We start from the raw sequence: 27788 nt of genomic DNA on the forward strand, positions 1-27788 counted from the left end.
TGGAATTTTAAAACATACTCCTGGATTTTATTTGTGACTATTTTATCTAGAATTCTGACATCTGTAATGAATAAGAGAGACTAGTTAGCAGTTTTCTTTCTTTGTTCTATCTTCCTTGAGCTTTGATATGAAAGTTAATGGTATTTCATACACTGAACTATACACCTTCCCTTTTTCCTAAAGCCTGGAATTGAAATTTCCTATTCTTCAAAAACTTATGTGGTAATTGGTCTATGCATGTTTCTGCTTCTTCTTGGATGAATTTTGCCATTATATTTTGCTTGGAAATCATCAATTTCCTCTAGATTTCCAAATATGTTGTTACCAAACAGTTGCACAAAGTATTCATGTATAATTATTTTAATATCTTATTCCTCAAGTTGTATACTTTTACATTATCTTTTCTGTTTAATCAGAGGAACTTATTTTATTGGACTTGAACTAAGTTTTGGATGTATTTGGTTTTGTTTGCAAGTATATTAATTTAAGCTTTTTCTTTATAAATTTTATCTTCCTAATATGTTTTTGTTATTTTATGTCTGTTTCCTTCAGTAAAACAAAATTCTTGTTAATTTCTCTTTTTTTAACAATGATGACTTTTTTTCTGTTTAGCTTCCACAGTGCCCCATTAGCTTTGAGATGAAGTTTTCTTTTTCACTCCCTTCAGATAGGTGATAACTTTCCTTTTGATTTTCTCTTTTGCAAAAGGATTATATTTTTATTTATAAGTAGTTAAGATTGTCATGGTCAACTTTTTATTATTTCTCATTTTATTGGATTATAAGCAAATATAGCCCATAAAATTCTTTATTTTTAAGGCTTTTTTTGTGATAGCTTTGAATAAAATGAATATTCTGTGTGTGTGTACACTCAGGTTTACTATTTATTATCTATTAGTTAAATTCTTCTATGTCCTTATTTATGTTCTTCTTACTAAATATATCCAACAATGAAAGAGATAGTTTGAAACTGCCCATTATTACTGTCCTTTCTCAAGTTCTCCATGTATTTCTTTACTTTATGTATTTAGCTATTAAGACTACTATATCTCCAGAAATAGTGTCTTATTCTGTTTAGTGCTTTTAACCTCACATTCCACATTATTGTTGTTAATGTTATCACTTCTGCCTTCGTTTAGTTTCCATTTGCCTCTTTAGTTTTTTTTTTTTTTTTTGGCTGAAAATGCATGGAATCATTCCCTGAAGTGTTTGTTTAATAAAATAAAAAATAAGTATTACTCATTTAATACAATTTATATCATAAAGTAAGAAAAAGAACCAAGAATACAAAGAACTATGAGGAATGCCAATTAAGACATGCTTAGAAAGAGAAGACCCTTCAGACAAACCAAGAACTTTACTTACAAAAATTGGAATAATACATAACAGATAAATTTTCTACTTTAATTATTTAGGTAAAAAATTCACACATTATAGAACTTTATAACAAATGATTCCCCTATCTAATCTAAAAAATCATTATTTTCTGCGCATTACTCTCATTACACATTACTCTTATTAGACCCTTTCTCGAACATGTATTTATTGGCTCTCTTTTTTAAATAATAAAACACTTACTTGGTGATTGGGCCTTCTCCAAAGTTGAGATCTGTTTTATAAAACAAACACAAATTTTACATTGTGTTCCTACAAATACTTTTTATTAAAATGCATTTTAAAAATACATATCAGAAAATTAATTTAAAAATAGATGCTTACTTCCTACAAGGCTAGCAAGTGAGCCATCCAGGTTGTCTGCTGTGATTGCTCCATCTTGCTGTCTGGCTCCCACACGGTTGTGGGCTTGTGAAGGTAATGTTAGTTGTAATATATCACATAGGGAAAATAATCTGAAAATAATAGAATTAGATGAAAACGTAAACCAAATTTAGGTCAATACAGTAATGATGTATATGTACCTTCCCATTACAAACTAAGAGGACTTCAAATTATTAGGTTAATTAGTATAAAGTCATTTTAAATTAGTCATTAAATAAACTTTAATTGAACACTTGTTATGTGCTAGGCACTGTACTCGGTACTAAATATACAGTTGTGAATAAAGAAGATAAAAATCCCTGCCTTCATTTAGCTTACATTCTATTAGAGACAGAAAATAACCAAGACAAATAAGGTGCATAATATGTTAGATCATGGTAAGTGCTAAGGAAAAAAATATCAGAGAAAGGAGCACAATATGTTGGTGGGATGGTGAATATTTAAATTTTAGAGATGAAAGGCTCACTGAGAAGGGAACTTTCAAGAAAAGACCTGACTAGTGTAGAAGGGTGAACCATGTCGATCCAGCAGAAGGAGCAGCATGAACAAAGGCCCTGAAGAAAGCGTGTGCTTGGTGTGGTTGAAGAACATTGAGGAGGCCAATGTGTCTGGAGTCAAAGTGATCAAAGGATTTGGAAAGGCAATGGAGGGGTTTGTGGGAAATTCTAAAGACCTGGACTTTTACTCTGAGGTCACCATCTCAGGCTAACTTCCCTGGAGGGATCTGAACAGAGGAGAGACATAATCTATCTGGCATGTATTTTAATAAGATCACTCTGTTATGTAAAGAACGGACTGTAGGGGGCAAGGGCAAAAGCAGGAAGTGGTCAGATGATGGTAACTTGGACTATGGTGGCAGTACTGGAGGTAGAGAGAAGTGGTCAACTTTTGCACGTTTTGAAGGTAAAGTTGGGAAAGATTCCCTGGTGAATTAGATGCAAGGTGTGACAGAAAGAAAGGAGTCAGGGATGACTGCAAGCCTGAGTCACACTGGCCCTACTCACATTGTTCCTAGAAGAAATGAGTTGTTGTTTGCTATTAACTGAGTAAGAGAAAATCATGGATAAAGCAGGTTTGATGTCAAGTATCAAAAGCTTAGTTTTGGACATATTGTGTCTTAGAATCCTACTAGATAGTCAAGTGAATACAGTGAATAGACACTTGGATATACAATCCTGGAGTTCAGGAGGAATGGCTGTAGCTGGAGATACTAATTTGGGAGTCCTTATCTATGAAATGAGTGCACAGAAAAGAAGAGAAATGAGGAGAGATCAGTGAAAAATGTCTACAAAGGAGCCAAGAGTTAGACAAGAAGAAAGCCGAGAGGCAAACTGAAGAAAATGTATCAAAGAAAAGGGAGTGATGGATCACATCCAATGCTGCAGTAAGATGAAGACTGAGAAATTACCACCTGATTTTGCAACACTGGTGACTTTTACATGAGCCATTTTAGTAGTGTGGTGGGAACAAAAAACCTGACTAGTATTATATAACTACTTAAAGTAGTTTAAGAGAAAACAGGGGAAATGTTAACACACTGTTTTCTTACTAAATGTAAGAATAAGCAGAGAAAACAATCAATGAACAACAGAATTAAAAACCTCAACAACCTAATTGGCATGCATAGAATATCGCACCCAATGATGATGTGGTACAGACTTCAACTGCACATGAAATTTCTGCCAAAAAAAAAAAAATGGTTACATGCTAGACCATGAAGCAAGTATCAACAAATTCCAAAGGACTGAAATACAGAGGTTCTCTGACATTGTGCAAGTAAGCTAGAATTCAATAACAAAAGAGATTATTAGAAGGTCCCCATATACATGAAATTTTTAAAAATCCACTTCTAAGTAATACATGGGTCAGGTCCTGTTCTAAGCACTCTATATTTGTATTGACTCGTTTCTCCTGACAGCAACTTTATGAGGATAAGGAAGCTGAGGCACAGAGAAGGTGAGTGGTCTACCCAAAGTCAAACAGTCCATGAATGGTAGAGTGAAAATTAAACTCCAGCACTCTGGTTCCAAGGCCAGTATTTTTAAACCACAGTGACTTAAGAGAGAGTGGTTTCAATTGGCCACAGGATTTTCAGCACAACTGACTCAAGCAATGAGGGTTACACAACCTAGTCTAAGTGCTCAGGGTAGCAGGCGCAAAAGTCACCAGAAGTCAGTTTGGGTCTGTTGGCCTTTACCGCCCCTTTCACTCTACTTGGGATTTACATTCATATCAGACTGAGTCCACAGCTTGTCAATCACTACACTTAACCGTCTTATAATAGGTATGATAAGCACTAATGATTCCCAAACCACAGGGCCTCAGGAAAATAGTCATTCTTTTGGAAATGAGGCAAACATACAGGTTTTTGCTCTACATAGGGTTTTGTTCAAAAGACTTCTGTTCATAAGAGTTTTGGTCAAACTCACCCGTTGAACATGCAGAAAGTGTGTCCATTGAGAATATATGTACAAAAGAAAAACAGAAACATTTAAAATAGATACAGTTTAAGTTGTCAAGTTAAATTAAGAGCAAACAAATTCTAATACATGGAAACTTTATGATAGCATAGCTCGCTATTACATGGATCTGTGCCCAGAGCAGAGGATTGAGTAGCATTGCTGACACACAATCACCAAGTAAAAAACAGAATACAGCTGATTATGAGCAGTCGTATGCCAATAAATGTATAACAACTAGCTCTCCAGAGAAAAAGGCCTGTTTTGTAGTGTTTGATCAATTCTGTGGTCTTAATATTTCCATCATAGCCAATTTCAAGTTACCAGTGTGACATCAACCAGCTTGCAAATTTCCTGAAAATTTAGCAGTTGGGCTCTTGCAAGTTGGTATGAGCTGTATCTTACACACTTACTGAAGTATGAGGCAAACTAACCTTAAGAGATTACCAAGGATGTCCATGTGAAGCACTACAAGGTATGCAGACATACCTTACAGTGTATTTATGTATGTATTACATGTTTCTTTGTAAACTTTCCCTTTTATTTAGTAATTATTTGCACATACGAAATTCAAAAGTTACAAAATGATAACAGTGAAAAATTTCCCATCCATTCCTTTCCGTGAACAAGCACGTTCTTCTTGGAGGCTGCACATTTTAGTCATTTCTTATATATCCTCCCAGAAGGATTCTTTAAGAAATTAAATAAACATATATATTCTTTCTTTTTTTGTTTTTAAAAAGGTGGTAGCATACTACACACTGTTTCACATCTTGTTCATTTTCTATTTGACAATACGTTTGGAGATCAAGCCCCTTATTGATAGTCATTTTGCTATTACAATGTTGCAATGGCTATCCTTCTTCATACACCACTTCACAACTGTGAATATATATATATATATATATATATATATATATATATATATATATATATATATATTGCATAAATTCCTAGAAATGAAGTTCCTAGGTGAAAGATACTTTAGGAAGAGGCAGCAGACATAGTATGTGGTTAGGAAATGGAAGAATTAAAGATTTTAATCCTGTCCTCAATTATTACTGACAATCATTTAATAGAGTTATATTACCTTCAAACCAACCTCTGCTTGCTGAAGCTTTCACAACTGGACTGTTTGGGATGGAGGGAATCAGTGTATGCTGAAGTCTTAAGAGATTACAAGAAAAATGAGGCACTGGGGAATTAACTGAATTACATGTACCCTACCCATTCATCTTAACAGTCCATCCACCCAACTATATACTAACTATATACCTATTTCTGACAAAGAGATAATCAAGAAATAGTGAACAGACTTGTTGTCTAACAGAGGTTGATAGTACAAATCAATTACAATCAACATAACCTTAAAAAGTGGAATGAATAAACAATACATGACCCTTATGGAAATATTGGACAATCTTGAAAAGTTTAAAACAGAAAGTTGAAATAAACCATAATTTTTCCACTTAGAAAGAGCTAATGTGAACATGCTGAAGTAGTATACTTCAAAATTTTTATTATTCAAGTTGTATATATATATGCATATCTAGAGGAAAATATGCACGTGCATATGTGTATATAGGAGTATATAGACACACACGTGCTGAATGTTACTATGCACACTGTTTTCTGAATAAACATTTTGCCATACCATTAAATAATTCTACACAACCATTATTCTCACTAGGGGAGTCCAAAGGAAAGAAATCAGATTCTTCAAAAGAGGAGTTATTCCAGTCCCAATCTCTGACTTTGAGAATCAATCAGTATTATAAAAGATGTTCCTTTGGGAAGTACACCACCCTTGTAAAGACTGTGGGACTCCACAAACACAGAAAACTGTATCCCACATTATCATTTAAAATGGCTATATAGTACTTCACCATACTCAAAGCCAGTAATTTATTTAAGCACTCTGATGTTGCTAAAATGAGAAAAATTATTTAGATGGGAACAAAATTAACCTATATGAAAACATTTGTTAACTTACCTATAAGGAGGCAAAATGTCATTTTTCTCTTCCAAAGAAGCTAAATGCTGTTTTAGTGCTTCAAGTAAACTGCAGGGTGCCTAAAAATAAAGTTATTATGAGAGAGTTGTTTTCTGATAGATAGTTCTTAGCAAATCCATACTCCCTACATCAGAAAAAGTTTTGAGCAAAAATCAAGACACCTGTAGAGCAAATGCATTAAAGCTAAATAATTTCTACAAGTCAATTCCTTATTAAAAGGGGCATCTTGGTATGAAATCAAATTTTCAAACTATACATTTACATACTTTTTTAAAAACAACAAAAAAGCCTCTTACATGATGAAATGGCTGCTAGAACCTGTCTCTCCTTTGGTCTCTGGTCTCTGCTGGAATTTCCTTGACTACCCTATGTATGAAACAGTACACACCAAGAGTCTTTCTACTCTATGTTTTCTCTCTCTTCACACCAATTATCTGCACTGAAATTACAGGTTTCTTTCTTTGTATGTTTATTGTTCATCTCATTGGAATAAAATATAAAACTTCATGAAGACAGGGATTTCGTCTGTTTTGTTCAGTGATATCTTAGTGTTTGTGACATAGTAAGTGCTTAATTAATATTTGCTAAATGAATGTGGCTGCATCTTTTTATTCTCCATTCCCATTAAAAATGAAGTAAGTGTTTTTCTTACATTAAGGTCAATTCCCCACCATGTCTCTCTGGATCCAAACATTTACTTCTCAAGAAACATTTACTGATAGACTATTATACACTAGGCACTAGGGATAAAGCCACAGGCTTCATGACCTGGGAAGCTCCAGTCTACAGGTCTGGGGGAAGAGAAATATCACACAATCCCACGTATAAATGTAAAATCAGAGTTGTGAAAAGTACTAGGAAAGACAGGCACATGATATTCATAACAGTGTTCAAATGAATCTGAACAAGTCACAGATGTCAGAGAATCAAGCCCTCCTGGACGAAGAAACAATGAAGCTGAGATGGAGGATGCCCAGGAGAAATGTAGTAGGAGAGAAATAAGCAAAAATCGAGAGAGCAAACTGGATATGGAGGAGATGAAGCTGGAGAATAGGGAGCGATTCGACAATTCAACACCTTAAATGAAAGGCTATGTTGGTGAGTTTGGACTTTATCGTAAGAATACTAGGTGACTACTGGAGGACTCTTAAGTGAGGAGTAGATCACATCAGGGTGAAATCATCTGTAGGTCCCCGAGCTTGTGCCCCTGCAGCCGGGATGAGGGGTGCGGCCCAGAGACGTCAGCTTGAACTAGTTCAGTGCAAAGTAAAACCACACAGGATTGCAGACAGAGCAGACACAGCTACGTGAGTTTCCAGGAGTCGCGCTCAACGTGAAGTGCAGGGAAGGGTGGAAAGCAGAAAGATGGACACGGATGGACACCGCAGACGGCCACACACAGAAGGCGGCCTTGCGGGCCCCGGACAATGTCGAAATCCAGGCGGAAAGGATTAGCCAAGGAAAGGAGGGCCATTTCCCCTTAAGAAAACAGAAGCGTTTGGGTGAGCCTTAAATGGTGAGCCTGCACCAGACAGGGTAGCCTCCATGTACATAAAGGAAAGGCTATTGGAAGCACAGGAGAAACTGGCCAACCACAGTCCCAGAGGAAGACCTCAACACCCTTGGAGGGATCCAGCGGCAGATGGGCTGAAAACACTCCTTGAAACTGTGTCATTTGAGGAGATCTCTCTCGAGGAGACTGGTTCAGCAGGTAAAGATGAGGCTGACTTCATTCTGCCCTCCCCAACCTCCCTCCCCCAGGACCCTTGCATTTCACTCCATTCCAGGGTTTCCAGGACGCCTGAGGGAGTGTGTGGAGGGAGCAGCTCTGCCAATCCAAGGCCGTGACAAATGACTTCCCACACTGGCTGAGGGCCAGAGGCCAGTGTCCTGATAAGGAAGCTCTTCCAGTAAAAGGAGCTGATTTACTGAGGAAGGAGTGGGGCTGTGCATGAAAGTTTACCAACAAAGATCCTGGCCTGCCTTCCACAGTCTCTCCCACAGCCATCTACTTTGTTTTTGATTCAGGGGTCCTGGGGACCCTGGGGACCAGAGCTGAGGTAAGGAGGACAGCGGGTGGCCTAGTGGGAAATGTGGACCTCCAGCCTGGGGTTCCTCCTGTCAGATGTCCCCTGGAGCTCTGGCCACAGGCACTGAGTGCCAAAGGAGGCCAAGGGCAAGATGCCAAACCCAGGTTAACTGATGTTCCTCTGTGGTTCTCAGCAAAGGACCACCTTCTACCTCCACCACCGCTGTCCAGGAAGTGAGGTCCACGTAGAGAAAAATCAGAGGCCTCCATTTTGGGCAATATCTAGTCATGCTTCTGTAGCCTTTGTTCTGTCTTTTTTAGGAACTCAAGGGCTAGGACTGGATCTCCTTCTTTCCGGTAGGGGTCCAGCCTGTATCTGTGAATGAATGTTGATTGAAATGCGACATCTCCCCCACTAACCCAGATGATCTCACTGTCTGTCAGGTTACCAGTAAGCTCTGCATTATTTCACCCAGCAACATTTCCCATCACAGACCACTCTGTGGGGTTCAATGTCTATGCACAAGTCCCCTTTCTACTTCTATGTACATGAAGAAATGCTTGTGAGGACACATTCCTTTCCTTTAAAGATTTTTGAGAAGACATCAGACAGAAACTCACTCCCTATCTGCCACCAAACCTAACATTTATTTGCATCTGCAACTACCCTCTCCTCCTGGCCTCCTCCATCCTCTTATCTGATGCCACTACTGGATCCACTGTGTTCTGGATCCAATATCCTCCAGTCTTCTCCTTCTCTCTCCCCCACATCTTCCCACACACATGACTACTCTACAGTCCTGACCAAACATTCCTCCAGTCCCAACCAAGGGACCTGGTTGGGAAAGAGTAAAAGTGCTGACTTAAGGAATGGAGAGATCAAGGAACATAGCTGTGAACGCCCTAAGTCTCCTGGTTCCTCAGAAATCTCTGAGCCTGAAGAAGTTTTCTCCTCCTCCTTTGTAGATGATACAGAGATCTGTACCCCACAAGTTACACACCCCAGCTGCCTCCTAGGCCCAGCCCCCTTCTGGCCCCTAGGTCTCTACAGTTAAGTCACAGCATAGCTCAGCCAGGGTCATGCCTCTGAAACAGCCTTCTCCTGCCCTTCAGGCAAAATAGTAAATAAAAAACAAGATCACCTCCTATGAGGATGGAAAAAATTCGTTGTAGTTTTATCTTAAAGATAAAAACAATGCAGGGGTGATGGTCCCAATTATATCTTCATATAATTCACCAGGATGGCCTCCAAAACCAGTCAGGCTCTGGAGAAAGATAAACTACAGCATAATCAATCCAGCAGTAACCCAAATGCAGCCACTATGGTTTCTTTGATAAAGGTGGGTAAGCATAGTCTCAGGGACATGGAATGGGGCTATCAGTTTGGTGAATATTTCATCTAGAGTGTGGATCAGAAAGAGCCTTCTAAGCATGTGGAAGGGAGAATGGATCAGTGTGATCTTCTGAGGGGTAATCAGATGGTCTAGACTTCTTTTGACCATATTATGACAGAGGGTTGAGAGAGTTAACACAGCCTGGGTCAAAACTGTAAATGCATACCATTCTCCCTCATGCTAAATGGATCAGATGAGCAGGAAGTGGCCAGTAGACTGCAGACCTTGGAAAGTTATATGCACTCCAGAGGATGGGAGGTAAACGCTACAAAGAATCAGGAGCCTTCCATATCAGTAAAATTTTTAGGGTTTCAGTGGCCAGGAGTCTACCAAATATTCCCATTCAAAACAGAAGATAAAGTGCTGCATCTTGAAGAAGGAAATGTAACTACGTTAGGCCTCTTGGGGTTCTGTAGACGGCATGTTCCCACACCAGGGAAGACGGCTTTGGCCCATACTCTAGGTGACCTAAAAGCCTGCCATATTAGTGGGGGCCCAGAGCAGGTCCAGGCTGGGCCAGCAACCGTTCTGCTCGAGCCCTATGGCACCTCTGGGAGGGACCACAGGCAGGTTCAGAGAGCATGAGCCAGACCCTCATCTCACCCATGCCTGCTGCTCTGCCACCTCTGCCTCACATCACACCCGTTGCCATGTGAGACATTCCTGATGAGAAGCTTCCAGGGGAGGAAAAAACCTGAATCCATCTGATTCCCACAACACTGCTCTGAGCCTCAAACCTAAGTTCATTATTCCAAACACTCTGCTGTTTCCACTGATCAGTTCTGTGTGTTTAAAAATCATGCTCTAGTTGTCTTACTGTGAGTCACCATTTCGCAGGCAGCAGGGAATGGCCTCTTTTATAAGAGCAACAGCTCACAGACTTGTTCAGAAGACACGTGTCTATGTGTACATAAGTATAAATATAAATGTTACTATGGGGGAAATGAAAAGACACATGTAAGTATATGGAAAATGATGGAGTCTCAGATGATGATTAACATACTAAACACAAACATAAAGACAAAAAAGTCACTTAAACACATAGAAGAGATACACTGACCTGAGTAAGATATGGAATGTCCTTCTGGTCAACTCCAACTTGCTGAAATCACAAAAAAAGGGGAAAAAAGAATACATTATAGCACGAGGTGGTAACAAAGAAAATAACTGTGAGGCCACTCTCAAAGCCAGGAGAGTGAAAGCCTTGCTGGGCTGGTACAAAACCAGATCAAGAAAAACATGTCAAGCTAAAGTATGCCTTGCACACTTAAGCACAAACTTACGTTTGTTCCAGGGGTAAAATTAAAAAAGGAAAGGCTTGCCAGATATTCAGTCTTTGCTATTTTGGGAAGACTTATGTCATGTATCTTTTGACTCAGTTTTAGAGCTATTTCCGGTGGGAAGATAAGTTTGATATCAGTTATCCTCATGGCTGCAAACAGAAATCCTTGTAATATTACTTCTGAGCACAAGTGCACTGGCTGGTACATTTGAAGTACCTAATTTTAGCTTTTAGTTGTACTGTTTACAGAATAGTTAAAAGTACCAATTCCTGTGTGTTTGGGTGGTGGTGGTGGGCAGGAGGAGGTGCAGGCATACTGGACAGTAAACTAATACAGAAAACACCAGAAATGCCTTGGAAAGAAATAGATTTCTATACCTCTGCAACTTTCAGGAACTGTGCCAATTTGGTCATTCTTCCAAGGAACTTCATGTAAATATCCAAACTTTCCTTGCATTGGTTCTTCCTCATGTCAAAATACTTGCCTAAAAATAGGAAAAAATTACCACAAAGGAGCCAGTATCATAGCAATTTCAAGTTTAACTCCATTCTGATGATTCTATTTTAAGCCAACTCTGGATATGATTTTAACTTGTTGAAAACAATTACAATTTAAATCCAGTTATTTTCTGTTTTAACAAACAACAACACTGCTCAATAAGTATAATCAACAGATTTTTATGGAGTAACTACTGCATACTGAATACTGGTGCTAGTAATATATATGACATTTAATAGCATATACAAATAATTTAAATAGTTTAGTTTAATTTCTACAACTTCTACTCTGGAATCTTTTTGATTAACATGAAGCTGTGATGTTCTCTGAGGGAAGGGGCTGTGATTCCTACCCTTTATAACCTTCCAAATGTACTAGTACTTCTTCAGTATAAGAAAAATCTCAAATTCTCATCAATGAATTCTGGAGAACCCTTCCTATGAAACAAATCACTCATCAGGGCTAAATGATGACTGAATTTTTCTGAAAAGTCTAATATATGCTTGTATATAATCAGAACAATTACTTATATTATAGGCTTTATCTTCTTAGGAAAGTCAGAACTGTATTATATTTGACATTGGTGGAGGGATACTTAATGTGTAATGTATAAATGTGGCAATCCATGTCGATTTCCTGATAAATTTCCCGGAGATATCTGTTAGCACTTATATAAAAACTTGAATGTTCAGTGGCTGATTATCCAATAATTTTTAACCAAAAAAGCAATATAATGTCTCATTATTTAAAAATATATATGACCCTATTTTGAATCTAAAACACATGAGTCTAAATGTAGAGATAAAAGGTTTTTATAAATAAATTATTTTTACCAGTTTATTTTTTAAAAAGTAATGTCTATTCTTTAGCTTACCTAGCAGATTAAGGATCCCTTCATTATAGGCTGCAAAGAGGCGAAGAGAATCCTTAAAGAGGAGCATGAAAGCAGCATGTATAATACCATTGGTCAGTTCATCAGGATTTGCCTGTAAATTAAAGTGTAATCAATTACCATTACACTTTTAAAAACTTCCTTCTCCCACCTACAGTTATACAATGACATTTACAAAAATTTTTAAAAGGATTTATAAAGCTCTTACATTAAAATTAAGAAGAGCATCAAACTGAGTTTGAATAACAGGAAGCGTGTTGAGCAGCTCTTTAGTGTTCATAGTTCTCATCAAGCCATCCATCCTATAAAAGAGAAAACAAATTCCTAACATCAATAATTAAGTTTGAGAAGCACGGTGACATTGGCATCTTGAAATAAACCTGTGTTTTTTGACAAACTACGTATCAGGGCATGTATGTATTTCAGGATTTCTTGCTTACAAACTAATGGTATTTACTTACCCTCTCTTGGTTTTGGTGATATCAGATGCAATCAGTCTATATGCAAGTGACTTTTCATTCAAGTACCTGCTATATCGTCTGATGAAGGTTGACATAGCATAGCCTAACAATGAAATATCTTTTATTATTTCCAGTTTAACCAATATTAACTACTTACAATATAGCAAAACATCATTTTTCATTCACCCGTATACCTCAACAATATCTCTGAAGCACAAACGCCAGAATGGCTTTGATTAATCATCTAGTACAACATTCCTCAAATTTTCTGTCAAAGATTATTTTTTATTTCCTCAAAGCCTGGATAACACCTCATGTTGTGGTGTTGATGGTGACACTCCTGGACAGAGGAGATAATTGAACTTTATTCGTTCCTTTCACATTTCCACTGAAACTATTGTAAAGTCTTAGCATTTTCCTGAAACTCCCTATCCGTTGTTACAATCCCTCCCCTACCCTCCCTTCAGTCAACAAATGACCTTTCCCCTACTTCACAGACAAAATGGAGAAAGGCCATGATAAAAACTCAACTCCTCACTACTCAACCTCCAAACATACCTTTGTTAATTTATTCAATTTATTTATTCATTCAACAAGTGTTCATGCCTACTATGATCCAGGCACTGTCCTAGATGCTAGAAGTACAGTAGTGAACAAAACAGACAAAAATTCCTGCCTTCATACATCTTACATTCCCATGGCAATTGACAGACAAGCAAAAGAAAAGAAAAACACAGAAATGGTTAGTTGCTGAGAAGTGGAAAGAATAAAACTCAGGCAGAGAAGAGACAAAGGGATTTGGTAGACTGAACCAGGAAAGCCTCACTGGTACATACCTGCATATTTTCTTGTTCATAGTAAGTACTCAAGTAAGTGTTCTATCAATGAATTTAGAAATTATTTACCATCATAAAATGTGCAACACACCACACCCTTCATAATTAAGAAGAATTTTTTTTAAACCAGGCATGGTTTTCAGAACATTTCCCTCCTTGCCACATAGAAATACTTCCACCAAAGAATCGTCTTACCTTCCACGACACTTTTATCCAGGAAGTTGTGCAAAGTGAACAAAGAGTTTCTAGATGCAAGATGTTGGATAAAACGCTGTCAAACAAATGTGCCAAGTTCTAAAATTAGTTTCTGTCCACAAATAGAGCTCATTAATGATTTTGTCTATCTATTTCAGGAGCAGTGATTAACGTGAGCACCATCACACCAACCCATTTTAATTTCTGAGGCATTTCAGTTACAGTTGACCCTTAAACAACTCAGGGGTTAGGGGCACCAACCTTCCATGCAGTCAAAAATTCACATATAATTTATAATGAGCTCTCTGCACATGCTGTACCCCTCTGTAACCATGATTCCACATCCACAGATTCGACTGACCATGGATTGTAGTATTGACTATTGAAAAAAATCTGTGTATAAGTGGACCCCTGCAGTTCAAACCCATGATGTTCAAGGGCTGACTGTAATTACAGAATTAATTATTTTAATAATTAATATTAAATCATTTAATAATTTAATTAGTAGAATTGCATTTCCAATCATATATTTTTGCTTTTATTCCTATTCTTTTTTTATGGCTGATATAGTATTCCATTGTGTGTGTGTGTGTGTATACCACAATTTCTTCATCCAGTCATCTGTCAATGGACATTTAGGTTGTTTCCATGTCTTGGCTGTTGCAAATAGTGATGCTATGAACAATGGAGTGCATGTATCTTTTCAAATTAGTATTTCTTCCAGATATATGGCCAGGAGTGGGATTGCTGGGTCATGTGATAAGTCTATTTTTAATTTTTTAAGGAACCTCCATATTGTCCTCCATAGTTGCTGCACCAACTTACGTTCCCACCAACAGTGTAGGAGGGGTCCCTCTTCTCCACACCCTCTCCAGCATTTATTATTTGTAGAAGTTTTAATGACACCCACATATTCTAACTGGTGTGAGATGATACCTCATTGCAGTTTTGATTTGCATTTCTCTAATAATCAGTGATGTTGAGCATCTTTTCATGTGCCTGTTGACCATCTGTATGTCTTCTTTACAGAAATGTCTGTTGAGGTCTTCTGCCCATTTTTTGATTGGGTTGCTTGTTTTTTTCTTATTGAGTTGTTTGAGCTGTTCCTATATTCTGGAAATTAATTCCTTGTTGGTTGCATTGTTTGCATTTTCTCCCAGTCCATAGGCTTTTTGTTTTGTTTATGGTTTTCTTTGCTGTGCAAAAGCTTATAAGTTTGATTAGGTCCCATTTGTTTATTTTTGCTTTTATTTCTATTGCCTTGGGAGACTGCCCTAGGAAAACATTGGTACCACTTATGTCAGAGAATGTTTTGCCTATGTTCTCTTCCAGGAGATTTAAGGTGTCCTATCTTACGTTTAAGTCTTTAAGCCATTTTGAGTTCATTGTTTTGTATAGTGTGAGGGAGTGTTCTAACTTCAGTGATTTACATGCAGCTGTTCAGCTTTCCCAATACCACTTGCAAAAGGCTTTATTTTAAATTGCATACTTTCCTCCATGTTTTTAGTGCCAGTAAGCTCCCATGTAAGTACAGTTCTACGTCTGAGCTCTCTGTTACCCCAGTATATATATGTTTCACTGTGTAATTGCTGTTGCTTTTTAATAAGTTTCAAAATCCAGTCAAAAAATCAAACCTTAATTTTTTAATGCAAAACTTACTGAGAGAAAAGTTAAAGTAGAAAATAACATGTAATTTAATGTTGTAGAACATTTCAGTTGTTCTGTAAAATAGAAAGAGTGTATGTGGGGAGAGGTGGAGAGGTGATAACATAACTCAGGTATCCAGGTTTTCCTGGTAAAGTAAAGCAGTTATGCAGCAATACATTTTTGATGGCTTTTTTTTTTTTGGTCTAAATCCTCCAAAGAATTGAGAGCAACTGCCATTCTATTATTCACTTTATTATCCAGGGGCTAAAATAGTCTACATCAAATACTGATTACAAAGATATATTCATAAGTGAAAATGGAAAAATCGGGGGGGGGTTGCAGGAAAAATGGTAATTATTCATATCTTATCAGGGCAAAGGCAGGGGCAAAGGGCATTTAGCCCAGGTCTTTCAGAATGAGTAGGAGTTCACTATGGGAGAAAGACAATCCAGAAAACACAAACAGTATGCCAAGGAGGCCAAGCATGAAACAGCATGATGGGTTCAAGTAAAGATCAATAATTCTGAAGTAATTGAACTCAAATGGCCAGTAAAAGGAGATCCAGCAGATGGGTAGATGTCAGTCAGATTATGGAAGGCCTTAGATACGTGCCAAGTGACCATCATTGTAAGAAATTTAAGGTAACGATGGATAAACATTTGTTGGATACCTGAAGAATGTTTTGTCCCCATTTGTGTCATTCTAGAATCTTACAGCACATCACGAAGCAATTCCTTTTGTCTACTTGCATTTGTGGTTAAAACCAAATTTTGCAACCTCTTTTCTGACTCCACACTGTTCACATGCACAATTCACATACACTGATAAAAGTTGTCATGAAATTAAGCAGTCATTCTCAAAGGAGCTAAACTGCTCAGGTCAGCATTCTTTTTCCAAATTAATTGTTTTCCAAATCTGGCCTTTTAAGAAGAAAACCTAGGATCAATCATTTGATGCATGCTCCCTCTTCCTGCCACACACCCAGACATAAAATGTCCAAGCACTTCAAAGACTTATTTAGACAAAAGAGAGACTTGAAATTCCTTCAGTCTATATGTGCTAGGTTTCAGCTACTGTGCCCATTGAGACCCAGTCTCACTCAGTCCAGGGGGATGAAACTTGTCATTCCTCTTGCTTCAACATTAGAGTGGGCTCCACAATTAGGTCTAGCTGTCATGCTCCTGAGCTGTGGCTCCCCAAATTACTGCCCTATAAGCAAGCCTAGAAGAATTTCAAGTTGTAGCTACATATTATGGCAGAACCAATTGCCCCCACATTAAGCTCACAGGGCTAAATACTCTGCCCAAGGTTCCACAGCGAGAGAGAACAGAGCTTGGATGCAAAGTCAAGTCTTCAGATTCCTAGTGATTTTCCCATTAAGCTCTTCCCCCTCCAATAAGAAATGTGTCGTGGTTCTAGGGACTGAGAACTAAGAAACAAGCCTTGATATCTATAAAGGGTTTAGTGAGATAACTGAGCCTTCAGGATTATTAAGACCTGGATCAAGTTATTGAGAACCTCTTTTCGTGCCTGGCTGATCTTTTGAAAGGAAGGATTCCTTGAGCCTGAAGTAGAATGTCTCATGCTGTATTTGGCTGCTTAGAGCATACAACCTTGAGTTTGAAGGCATTTGGGACATGTCTTCCAACACTTCATGCAAAGCTACTTTTCTGCCTCAGTGGCCTGCTGGCATCATGAAGACAGAGCCTTTTGAATGCTGCATTTGCTCAATGAAAATATGTACTTCATAGAAACATGAGGGATGGGCAAACACAAAGCACAATGCAAAGATTTCAGAATGCATCATCACATTTGGGTGAAAATTAGTTTTTTGGTATCTACTACTATGAACTTCTCCCACTTGTCACTAATGAAAGTAAAATGTAGTAAGCCCTTGACAAACAAAGACTATTCAGCAATTGTGTACAGACAATTCTTTGCACTAAAAAGAAGGAAATGACTACCATTTGAATGTACGCCATGCTCACCTCATTTCCGTGCACCATCAGGTGATGCACAGTAACCAAGGCTTTGAACACCACCACCCAGCTGCTGCTCCCAGTTTTCTCAGAAAGAACATCAGCCAGATGTTTGACACTCATATTTGTTCCATTTATGTACTGGATTAGATCTAAATTAGAGACAGTGACAAACATTAAAATACAGACTGAGAAATAATTTTCAAAACCCAAATTGGTAACTTTAACAAATACAGATGCAATCAAATATCAGACAAATGACAAAGGGAATAATCCAAAACATTTTCTTCATTGCAAGTATTACAGTTTGTATTGACATCTGTTACATAATATTTAATGCTTGTCTACTCTGTTGTTGGATAGGTACTGAGGAGGGTGCATGAGAAATATGCTAGTGGATTAGAGCAACAGGCTGACTCTGTCAACTCAAATTCATTTATTCAACAAATGTATATACTCAGTGTCAATGTCAATGCCTAATATGTGCCAGTTGCTGTGCCATGTTTGAGGTTATGAAAAATGAGATGTTCTGATACTTTTTTTAACTCTAAGTCTGCTTCATTACTTTTTCTGTAAAGCTTCCTCTGCCACTTTCTTTTGTTTCTGCATTCCCATGATTTCAGCCTTGGGACTGAACTTTTGGGCTATCAAGGTATTGATTTCAATACCCCTCTTTGGTTCCACACATCATTCACATAGATAAGTAGTGCTTATCCATCAGGTCTTGAGAAGCCAATCCTGGTACATGTCACATTACAATCCAGGGTGGGATTATATATATTGCCCAAGAATCTAGTATGGGGGCCTGTTGAGAATAATGTTCAGGAAACTATAAAATATGTATAAAGGCAATTAATCTCTGTACAGCCTAGTGAACTGTTAGGTGCTTTAATGCATGTATATTATCATGATGATAAGAAAAAACTTCAGAAGGCAAATACCGTGAATGAATAGTTTTAAAGTCAAATACCAAAATAAAGAGGTGATCAGAGGAGTGAGTCAGCTACAAAGGCTTCCAAAGCAGCAAGATTTATGTCTATTGCCAACAGCCCATATTGTATATGAAGTAACTGCTCACTATGAGCTCAGACAATAGAGAGGAGGGTGGCCTGGGAGTCCATTCTGTCTTTGAGCCACAGATAACTAAGACTTGAGACCCTTCTAAGAAGCCTGGCTTGTTTTTCTACAGCCTGTTGTGTCTTAAGTTATATGAATATGTTGTGAATCATTGATGTTCGAGTTTAAAGGGCCATTGGTTGTCTTCCAGGCTCAATCAGAAGTGGGAGGTGATGGTGCGAGTAGGGGAGGAAGCTGGAGGGGAGGGGAGCTGGGAGAGGGGAGGTGGGGGGAGGGGAGCTTGGGGGAGGGGGGCAGGGGAGGGGAGCTAGGCAGAGGGGAGCTGGGGGAGGGGAGCTGGATGGGAGGGGAACTGGTGGGGAGGGGGCTTGGGGGAGGAGAGCTGGGGAGGGGAGCGAGTGAGGGGTGTGGGGGAGGGGGCTGGGGGAAGGGAGTGGGGGTGGGGAGTGGCGGTGGAGTGGTGGGGGAGGGGCTGAGGGAAGGGGAGCTGGCGGGGAGGGGAGCTGGGGGAGGGGAGTGGGGGTGGGCGGTGGGGGGAGGGGCTGAGGGAAGGGGAGCTGGCGGGGAGGGGGGCTGGCGGGGAGCAGAGCTGGGGGAGGGGAGTGGGGGTGGGCGGCGGGGGGAGGGGCTGAGGGAAGGGGAGCTGGCGGGGAGGGGGGCTGGCGGGAAGGGGAGCTGGCGGGGAGGAGAGCTGGGGGAGGGGAGTGGGGGTGGGCGGCGGGGGGAGGGGCTGAGGGAAGGGGAGCTGGCGGGGAGGGGGGCTGGCGGGGAGCAGAGCTGGGGGAGGGGAGTGGGGGTGGGCGGCGGGGGGAGGGGCTGAGGGAAGGGGAGCTGGCGGGGAGGGGGGCTGGCGGGGAGGAGAGCTGGGGGAGGGGAGTGGGGGTGGGCGGCGGGGGAGGGGCTGAGGGAAGGGGAGCTGGCGGGGAGGGGGGCTGGCGGGGAGCAGAGCTGGGGGAGGGGAGTGGAGGTGGGCGGCGGGGGGAGGGGCTGAGGGAAGGGGGGCTGGCGGGGAGGGGGGCTGGCGGGGAGCAGAGCTGGGGGAGGGGAATGGGGGTGGGCGGCGGGGGAGGGGCTGAGGGAAGGGGAGCTGGCGGCCACCATCAGAGGCACTCCCACACGGGCCAGGCCTCGACTCACCCGCTAGGTGTTTGGGCCCGGGTTCGGTTGGCTCGTCAGTGGTCGCTCTGAGGGCAGCCTTGGACGCAGACGACCCCATTTGAGCGAGCGTCGCAGGCTGCCAGCCACGAGGGTGATGGCGGCGGCGTCTGGCCCTCCTCCCTCGGACCAGCGGTCTGAGCCCGGGAGCCGCAGCCCTAGCGACGGAGGGGGCGCTAGAGATGATGGCACAAAGGCTCAGCCCAGCAGGTGGCCCTCACCGGCGACCTTTTCCTCACACAGCCCAACGCGCGCCGGCACAATTATGAGGTGAGACTTGAAGGCGCGAGGCGCGCGGCCGGGCCCCGCAGTGTGCGGACGGGTGGGCTGGGGCCGAGCGACCCCCGACAGGCGACGGCAGACGCCTTGCGTAGCGGACGTCCAGGAAGAGAGCCGATGCCAAGCACCGAGTGAATACTGAGAGGAAGAGGGGTGGGTGGGGGCTCTAGGTGGAAGGTCTGGGGGGCTTCAGGTCTCGGGCAGATTGGCGGTCCTGGGACGGCTCTGTGGAAAACCTCCCAGCGGAGGCGGCATGGCTGGGGAGGCTTCTGCCACGCGCCATGGGGGCTGTATCCTCCCTGAGGTCAGGTCCTCCCACCAGCATCAGCTACAGAAGTTCGTAGACTTGTTCATAGTGTTCCTTCATCACCACTTTAATATCCTGGGAATCTGTAGTGATGTTACCTCTCTCGTTCCTGATGTCAGTAGTGTATGCCTTCTCTCCTTTCTTCGTGGTACGTCTGACTAGAGAGTTACAAATCTTAATCGATCCTTTCAACGAACCATCTTTTGGTTTCATTGATTTTCCCTATATTCTTTTTTGCTGTTTCATTGATTTCTGCTCTTATCCATGTTACTCTGTTGCTTCTAGATGCAGTTTAGTTTGCTCTTCACTTTCTGGTTTCTTAAGGTACCTTAGTTTACTGATTTAAGATTCTTCCTCTTCTATAAGATAGGACTTTAGACTTAAGTATTGCTTCTGTTGTTATCAAAGAACATTTTTCTTGTGGTGAGGGCTTAGCACTCAAGAGGTCCTGGGTTCAACCCCCAGGACCTCCATCAATCAATCAATGAACCTAATTACCTCCCCCCCCAAAGAACACACACACACACACACACACACAGCGTTTCTTATTATTTCAACCTCCTAAATTTTAGGATTCATTTTATAGAACAGAATACATGCTCTATCAATGTAAATGTTCTGTGTACCCTTGAAAAGATGCATATTTTTCTAGTGTTCAGTGCTGTGTTCCATTAAATGTGTGTTACAGTTCTTGATATTATATCACAAGTGACTGAGGCCCTGTTCCTTTGCACTTTTTACACCCTTTTTAGCCCCTGTGCTTCAGCTTGGAGACTTTCTTTTGCTATGTCTTCAAGTTCACTGAACTTCGTCTTTGTTTCTTTTTTGCAGAGTCTAATCTTAATCCCATCCAGGAAGTTTACATTTCCAATAATGTATTTTTCATCTCTAGAAGTTCCATTTGATTATTTTTATGTCTTTCACTGCTCTCCTCATTATGGTCACATTTTCCTTTAAACCCTGGAGAATTTCATATTACCTAACAAGGTTATATGTTTGTCTGCTTATTCCTTTATCTTTGACATTTCTGGCTCTGTGTCTATTCACTTATTTTTCTCTTGTGTATTGGTAACATTTTTCTGCTTCTTCCTATGTAATTTTGTAATGTTACTTCATTGTGTGCTGTATTTCTATGTATTCCTTTAAAGAATGTTGAAGTTTGTTTAGACAGTCACCTACATTGATATCACTTTTATCCTTTCAGGGCATGTTTTCTCGAACAGCTTTATTGATACTTCATTCACATATCATACCTATTTAGTCTACAAATTGGTAGTTTTTAAACTATATTCAGACTTGTATGACCATCACCAAAATCATTTTACAACATTTTCACCACCTTAAAAAGAAACCCCAGACTCATTAGCCATCACTCCCTATTTCTTCCTAAACCTCCCATCCCTAGCCAACCACTATTCTACTTTCTGTTTCTGAAGATTTTCCTATTCTGAACATTTCATATAAAAGTAATTAGTTAATATGTGGGCGTTTGGGACCGCCCTCTTTCTTTAGCATAATATACTCCAGCGTCATTCATGTTTTAGCATGAATCAGTACTTCATTCTTTTTTATGGCCAAATAATATTCCATTCTATGGGTATACTAAAATTTATCTATTCATTCATTAATGAACACTGGGACTGTTTCCCTTCTTGAACTATTGTGAATATTGCTTCATGTACAAGTATTTCAATACCTGTTTTCAGTTCTTTTAGGTATATACCTAGGAGTGGAATTGCATAGTCATATACTAATTCTATGTTAAACTTTGTGAGGAACTGCCAAACTATTTTCCAAGGTGGCTGAACCATTTTATAGCCCCACTAGCAATGTATTAGCATACCAATTTCTCCACATCCTTGCCAGTATTTGTTTCCCTTTCTTTTGATTATAGCCATCCGAGTGAATGGGAAGTGGTATCTCTTTGTGGTTTTCATTTAGATTTCCCTGATGACTAATGATTCAGAAGACTTTTTTCATGTCCTTATTAGCAATTTATAGATCTACCATGGAGAAATGTCTGTTCTGATCCTTTGATAATTTTTAATTGAATTGTTCATCTTTTTTCAGCTATATTGAGGTATGACTGACAAATAATTGTATATATATTTAGATTGTACAATGTGATGTTTTAAAGTATACAGGATGAAGTTTTATATAGTATACATTGTGAGATGATCACCACAATAAATTAACACATCCATCACTTCACATGCTTACAATATTTTCTGTGGTGAGAACACTTAAGATTTATTCTTTTACCAAATTTCAGTTATAAAATACAATATTATTAACTGTGGTCACCATGTTGTACATTAGGTCCCCAGGACTCATTCATCTTTTTAAAAAAATAATTCATCTTGTAACTGAAAGTTTGTACCCTTTGACCAGCTTCTCCCCATTTCCCTCATCCCCCAGTCCTCGACAAACTCCCTGGTTATGTGAGTTCAACATTCTCAAATTCCACATATAAGTGAGGTCATACATTATTTGTCCTTCTGTGCTTCCTTATTTCACTTAGCATAATATATAATGTCCTCCAGGTTTATCCATGTTGTCACAAATGGCAGAATTTCCCTCTTTTTATGGCTGAAGAATATTTCATTTTCTTTATTTACCTGTCAACAGACACTAGATTGTTTCCACATCTTGACTATTATGAATAATGCTGCAGTAAACAGGGGAGTGCATATATATTTGAGCTCCTGATTTCATTTCCTATGCTATATACCCAAAAGTTGGATTGCTGGATCATATGGTAATTCTATTTTTAATTTTTTTAACTGTATATGCACTAAATGGTTTTTTTAAACATTTTTTATTGATTTATAATCATTTTACAATGTTGTGTCAAATTCCAGTGTTCAGCACAATTTTTCAGTTATTCATGGACATATACACACTCATTGTCACATTTTTTTTCTCTGTGAGTTATCATAACATTTTGTGTATATTTCCCTGTGCTATACAGTGTAGTCTATTCTACAATTTTGAAATCCCAGTCTATCCCTTCCCACCCTCCACCCCCTTGGTAACCACAAGTCTGTATTCTCTGTCTGTGAGTCTATTTCTGTCCTTTATTTACGCTTTGTTTTTGTTTGTTTGTTTGTTTTTGTTTTTGTTTTTTAGATTCCACATATGAGCTATCTCATATCTATTTTTAATTTTTTGAAGAATCTACAAACTGTTTTACATAAATGCTATACCAATTTACACTCCTACCAGCAGTGCATGGGGGTTCCCTTTTCTCCACATCCTCACCGACATTTGTTATTTGCTGTCTTTTTTATAATGGCCATTCTGACTGGTGTGAAGTGATATCTCACTGTAGTTTTGATTTTCATTTCCCTGATAAGTGATGCTGAGCATTTCTTCATGTTCCTGTTGGCCATCTATATGTCTTCTTCGGAAAAATTCAGGTCCTAGTCCTATTTTTAAATTAGATTGTTTGTGGGTTTTTTTTTTTTTTTTTTTGCTATTGTTGTATTCGTTCCTTATATATTTTGGGTACTGACCTCTTATCAGGTATATGGTTTACAGATATTTTCTCACATTCCATAGGCTGATTTTTCATTTTGTTGATGGCTTCCATTGCTGCACAGCTTTTTAGTTTGATGTCTCACTTGTTTATTTTTGATATTGTTACTTTTGCTTTTGGTGTCAAATCGAAAAAGTCATTGCCCAGGTAGATGTCAAAGAGCATCCACCTAGGTTTAACTCTAGGAATTTTATGCTTTCAGGTTTCACATTTAATCCATTTAGGTTAATTTTTGTGTATGGTATAGGATAGTACTCCAGTTTCATTTATTTGCATGTGGATATGTAGTTTTCCCAACACCGCTTATGAAAAAGACTATCCTTTCCTCATGGTGTATTCTTGGCTCCCTTGTCAAATATTAGTTGACCATGTGTGGGTGGGTTTATTCCTGAACTCTATTCTGTTCCATTGGTCTATGTGTCTTTTATGCCAGTACCATAGTGTTTTGATTACTGTAGTTTTGTAATATCACTTGAAATAAGGAAGCCCACAGCTTTGTTCTTCTCACTCAGGATTACTTTGGCTATTGGAGGTTTTTTGTGGTTCCATATGAATTATATGATTTTTTTCTATTTCGATGAAAAATACCGTTGGAATTTTGATAGAGATCACATTGAATCTGTAGATCACTTTAGGTAGTATGATCATTTTAACAATATTCATTCTTCCAATCCAGAAACACAGGATATGTTTCCATTTATTTGTGTCTTCTTTGAATTCTTTCATCAATATGTTATAGTTTTCAGTGTAGAAGATCTTTCATCTCATTGGCTAAATTTATCCCTAAGTATTTTTGATGCTATTGTATATGAGAGTTTTTTCTTAATTTCTTTTACAGATAGTTTGTTAGTGTATAAAAAATGCGACTGATTTTTGTATGTTGATTTTGTATCCTGCAACTTTACTGAATTTGTTTATTCTAAAAAAATTTTGGTGGAGTCTTTAGGTTTTCCTACATTTAAGACTGGAAATTGACACAACATTGTAAACTGACTATAACTCAATAAAAAATGTTTAAAAAAAAAAAAAAGACTATATCATCTGCAAACAGAGATAATTTAACATCTTTCTTTCAAATTTGGATGCCTTTTATTTCTTTTTATTGTCTAATTGCTCTGCCTAGGACCACCAGTATTATGTTAAAAAGTGGTGAAAGGGCACCCTTGTCTTATTTTTGATCTTTGAGAAAAAACTTTCAGCTTTTCACCACTGAGGGTGATTTGAGCTATGGGCTTGTCATATGGCTTTTATTATGTTGAGATACATTTATTCTACATCTAACTTATAGTTTTGTCATGAAAAGATGTTGGGTTTTGTCAAATGCTTTTTCTGCATTTATTGAGATGGTTATATGATTTGTATGCATCATTCTGTTAATGTGGTATATATCATGTTAATTGATTTCAGTATTTTGAACCATCCTTGCATCCCAGGGATAAATCCAAATTGATCATTTTGTATGATCCTTTCATTATGCTGTTGAATTCAGTTTGCTAGTATTCTGTTGAGGACTTTTGCATCTTTATTCATCAAGGAGATTGGCCTATAATTTTCCCTCCTTGTAGTGTCGTTATCTGACTTTGGTATAAGGGTAATGCTGGCCTTATTAAATGAATTTGGATGTGTTCCCTTGTCTTCAATTTTTTTGGAAAAGTTTAAGAAGGATTATCATTAATTTTTCTTTAAATGTTCTGTATAAATCACCCATGAAGCCATCCGGTCATGGGTTTTTTCCCCTGGGAGGTTTTTGATTACTGCTTCAATCTTATTTATTATTGGTTTGTTCAGATTTCCTATTCATAATTCAGTTTTGGTAGGTTGTAAGCTTCTAGGAAATTACCCATAACTTCTGTTATCTTATTTGTTGGTATATAATTTTTCATAATAGTCTCATGATTCTTTATATTTCTATGGTATCAGCTGTAATATCTTCCCTTTCATTTCTGACTTTATTTGAGTGTTCTTTTTTTCATTAGTGTAGCAAAATGTTTGCCAACTGTATTTATCTTTTTAAAAAACGAACTTTTAGTTTTGCTGATCTTTTCTATTGTTTTTCTGGTCTCTTTCATTTATTTCTGCTCAGATTTTTATTATTTCCTCCTTTCTGCTAACTTTGGGCTTAGTTAATTCTTCTTTTTCTAGTTCCATGAGGTGTAAAATCAGGTTATTCGTTGAGATTTTTTTTTCTTAATGCATGTGTTTATTTCTCTAAAATTCTCTCATAGAATTGCTCTCATTGCATCCAATAGAATTTGGTATGTTGTGTTTCCATTTTCATTTGTCTCAAGGTATTTTTACTTTTTTTCTTTAATTTATTCCTTGATCCAATGATTATTTACAGTGTGTTGTTTAATTTTCACATATAAGTAAGTTTTCCTCCTGTTATTGATTTGGTTTCATATCACTGTTGTCATAAAAGATTGATATTGATTTCACTGTTCTTAAATTTGTTGACTTGTTTCATTCCCCAATTGTGACCTATCTTGGACAGTGTTCCAGTCCAGTTTATCTATTTTTTCCTTTGTTGTTTGTGCTTTTGGTGTCATACCTAAAGATCCATTGCCTAATCCAATGTTATGAATATCTACCCCATGTCTTCTTCTAAGAATTTTATAGCTTTAGCACTGAACATGGTAGTCTGTGATACATTTTGATTAAACTTTTGTAAATGATGTTAGACAGGGGTCCAGTTTCATACTGGTCTCTAGTTTTCCTTTCTTGTGGTGACTTTGGTGTTGGCATAGAGTAATATTGGCCTCATAGAATGAGTTGGGAAGTATTTCCTCCTCTTCTCTTTTTGAATAATTTGTGAAGGATTGGGGTTAGTTGTGAATCTGTATTAATTGAAATATTTGGTAGAATTCGCCAGTGAAACCATCTGGTCCTGGGCTTTTCTTGGTGGGAAGTTTTTAAAGCACAAAAATACAATTATATTGCCTTTTATGTTTATCTATGTAGTTGCCTTTACCATTGATCTTTATCTCTTTATGTGAATTTTACTGTCTAATGTCCTTTCATTTCAGCCTAAATGACTCTCTTTAGTATTTCTTGAAAGACAGGTCTGTTAATAGTGAATTTTCTCAGGTTTTTTTGTTTTTGAGGAATGCCTTTATTGTAACTTCATTTTCAAATAATAATTTTCCTGGATATAGAATTCTTCATTGATAGCTTTTTCTTTCAGCATTTCAAATATGTCATCCCACTGCCTTCTGGCTTCTGGTTTCTAGTGAGAATTCAGTTGTCAGTATCTTTGAGGTATCTTTGTATGTGATGAGTCATTTGTCTTTTGCTGATTTCAAGATCCATTGTCTTTGGCTTTAGACATTTCAACTGTGTGTCTAAGTATGGATCTCTTGAGTTTATCATATTTGGAATCTTTGAGCTTCTAAAATGTGTAGATTCAAGAATTTCATTAAATTTGGCAAATTTTCAGTCATTACTTCTTTTAATATTCTTTACGTCCCTTTCTCTCCCTTCTCCTTATCTGGACCTCCCATTATGTGTATGTTGGTATGCTTGATGTTGTCTGATGGGCCTCTGATGTCATGTTACTTTTTCATTTCTCTTTCTGATTCTCAGACTCAGATAATTGACCTGTCTTCAAGTTCACTGATTCTTTCTGCCTGTTCAAACACGTTGTTGAGCCTCTGCAGGGAATTTTTCATTTTAGTTATTATTTTTTCAGCTCCAGAAATTCTATATTGTTCCTTTTAAAACATTTTCTGTCTCCCTGCTTTTATTTTTTATTTGGTGAGACATCATTCTGCTGGTTTCCTTTTGCACTTTGAGCATATTTACAACTGTTGATTTAAATTCTTTGCCTAGTAAGTCCAATGCCTGGGTTTTGTCCAAGATAGTTTCTATTGATTTCTTTTTTCCTGTCAGTGAGTCATATATTCTTATTTTTTGGCTTTCATAATTTTTTGCTGAAGTATGTAACTCTGAAAATTGGATGCTTCCTTCCCCA

The 27788-nt window shown here is 38.6% G+C and overlaps 2 protein-coding genes across 2 annotated transcripts in view; both read right to left on the reverse strand.

The window, feature by feature from the left end:
* VBP1 (VHL binding protein 1) overlaps nucleotides 1-1777 on the reverse strand; it is a 40337-nt gene extending 38560 nt beyond the window's left edge. Inside the window, exons 1-2 of the mRNA XM_064482694.1 lie at nucleotides 1719-1777; nucleotides 1578-1608 (exon numbers count right to left, since the gene is read on the reverse strand). The gene's annotated coding sequence lies outside the window, so the exon portion shown is untranslated. The remainder of the gene's footprint in view (nucleotides 1-1577; nucleotides 1609-1718) is intronic.
* Nucleotides 1778-1786: 9 nt separating this feature from the next.
* On the reverse strand, nucleotides 1787-19758 carry LOC135320174 (phosphatidylinositol-binding clathrin assembly protein-like). Its single transcript, XM_064482865.1, has 12 exons — nucleotides 19680-19758; nucleotides 17475-17617; nucleotides 13840-13915; nucleotides 12809-12911; nucleotides 12556-12649; nucleotides 12330-12441; nucleotides 11335-11441; nucleotides 10735-10776; nucleotides 6231-6310; nucleotides 5328-5404; nucleotides 3416-3442; nucleotides 1787-1849 (listed from the first exon to the last, which is right to left on the reverse strand). The coding sequence occupies exons 1-12, from the start codon at nucleotides 19756-19758 to the stop codon at nucleotides 1818-1820; spliced, it is 972 nt and encodes a 323-aa protein (XP_064338935.1). The 3' UTR covers nucleotides 1787-1817.
* Nucleotides 19759-27788: the final 8030 nt, after the last annotated feature.

The sequence above is a fragment of the Camelus dromedarius genome, chromosome X (genome assembly GCF_036321535.1).
Source record: "Camelus dromedarius isolate mCamDro1 chromosome X, mCamDro1.pat, whole genome shotgun sequence".
Classification (NCBI taxonomy): domain Eukaryota; kingdom Metazoa; phylum Chordata; class Mammalia; order Artiodactyla; family Camelidae; genus Camelus; species Camelus dromedarius.

What these genes read in the sequence shown, in the direction of transcription:
- LOC135320174 (XM_064482865.1), bottom strand. Translation starts at nt 19,758, where the DNA reads ATGGGGTCGTCTGCGTCCAAGGCTGCCCTCAGAGCGACCACTGACGAG. An exon ending in TGATGGTGCACGGAAATGAG is followed by an intron (nt 13,916 to 17,474) that starts GTGAGCATGGCG and finishes TTTGTTTGACAG; the next exon opens with CGTTTTATCCAACATCTTGC. An exon ending in ATCACCAAAACCAAGAGAGG is followed by an intron (nt 12,650 to 12,808) that starts GTAAGTAAATAC and finishes TCTCTTTTATAG; the next exon opens with GATGGATGGCTTGATGAGAA.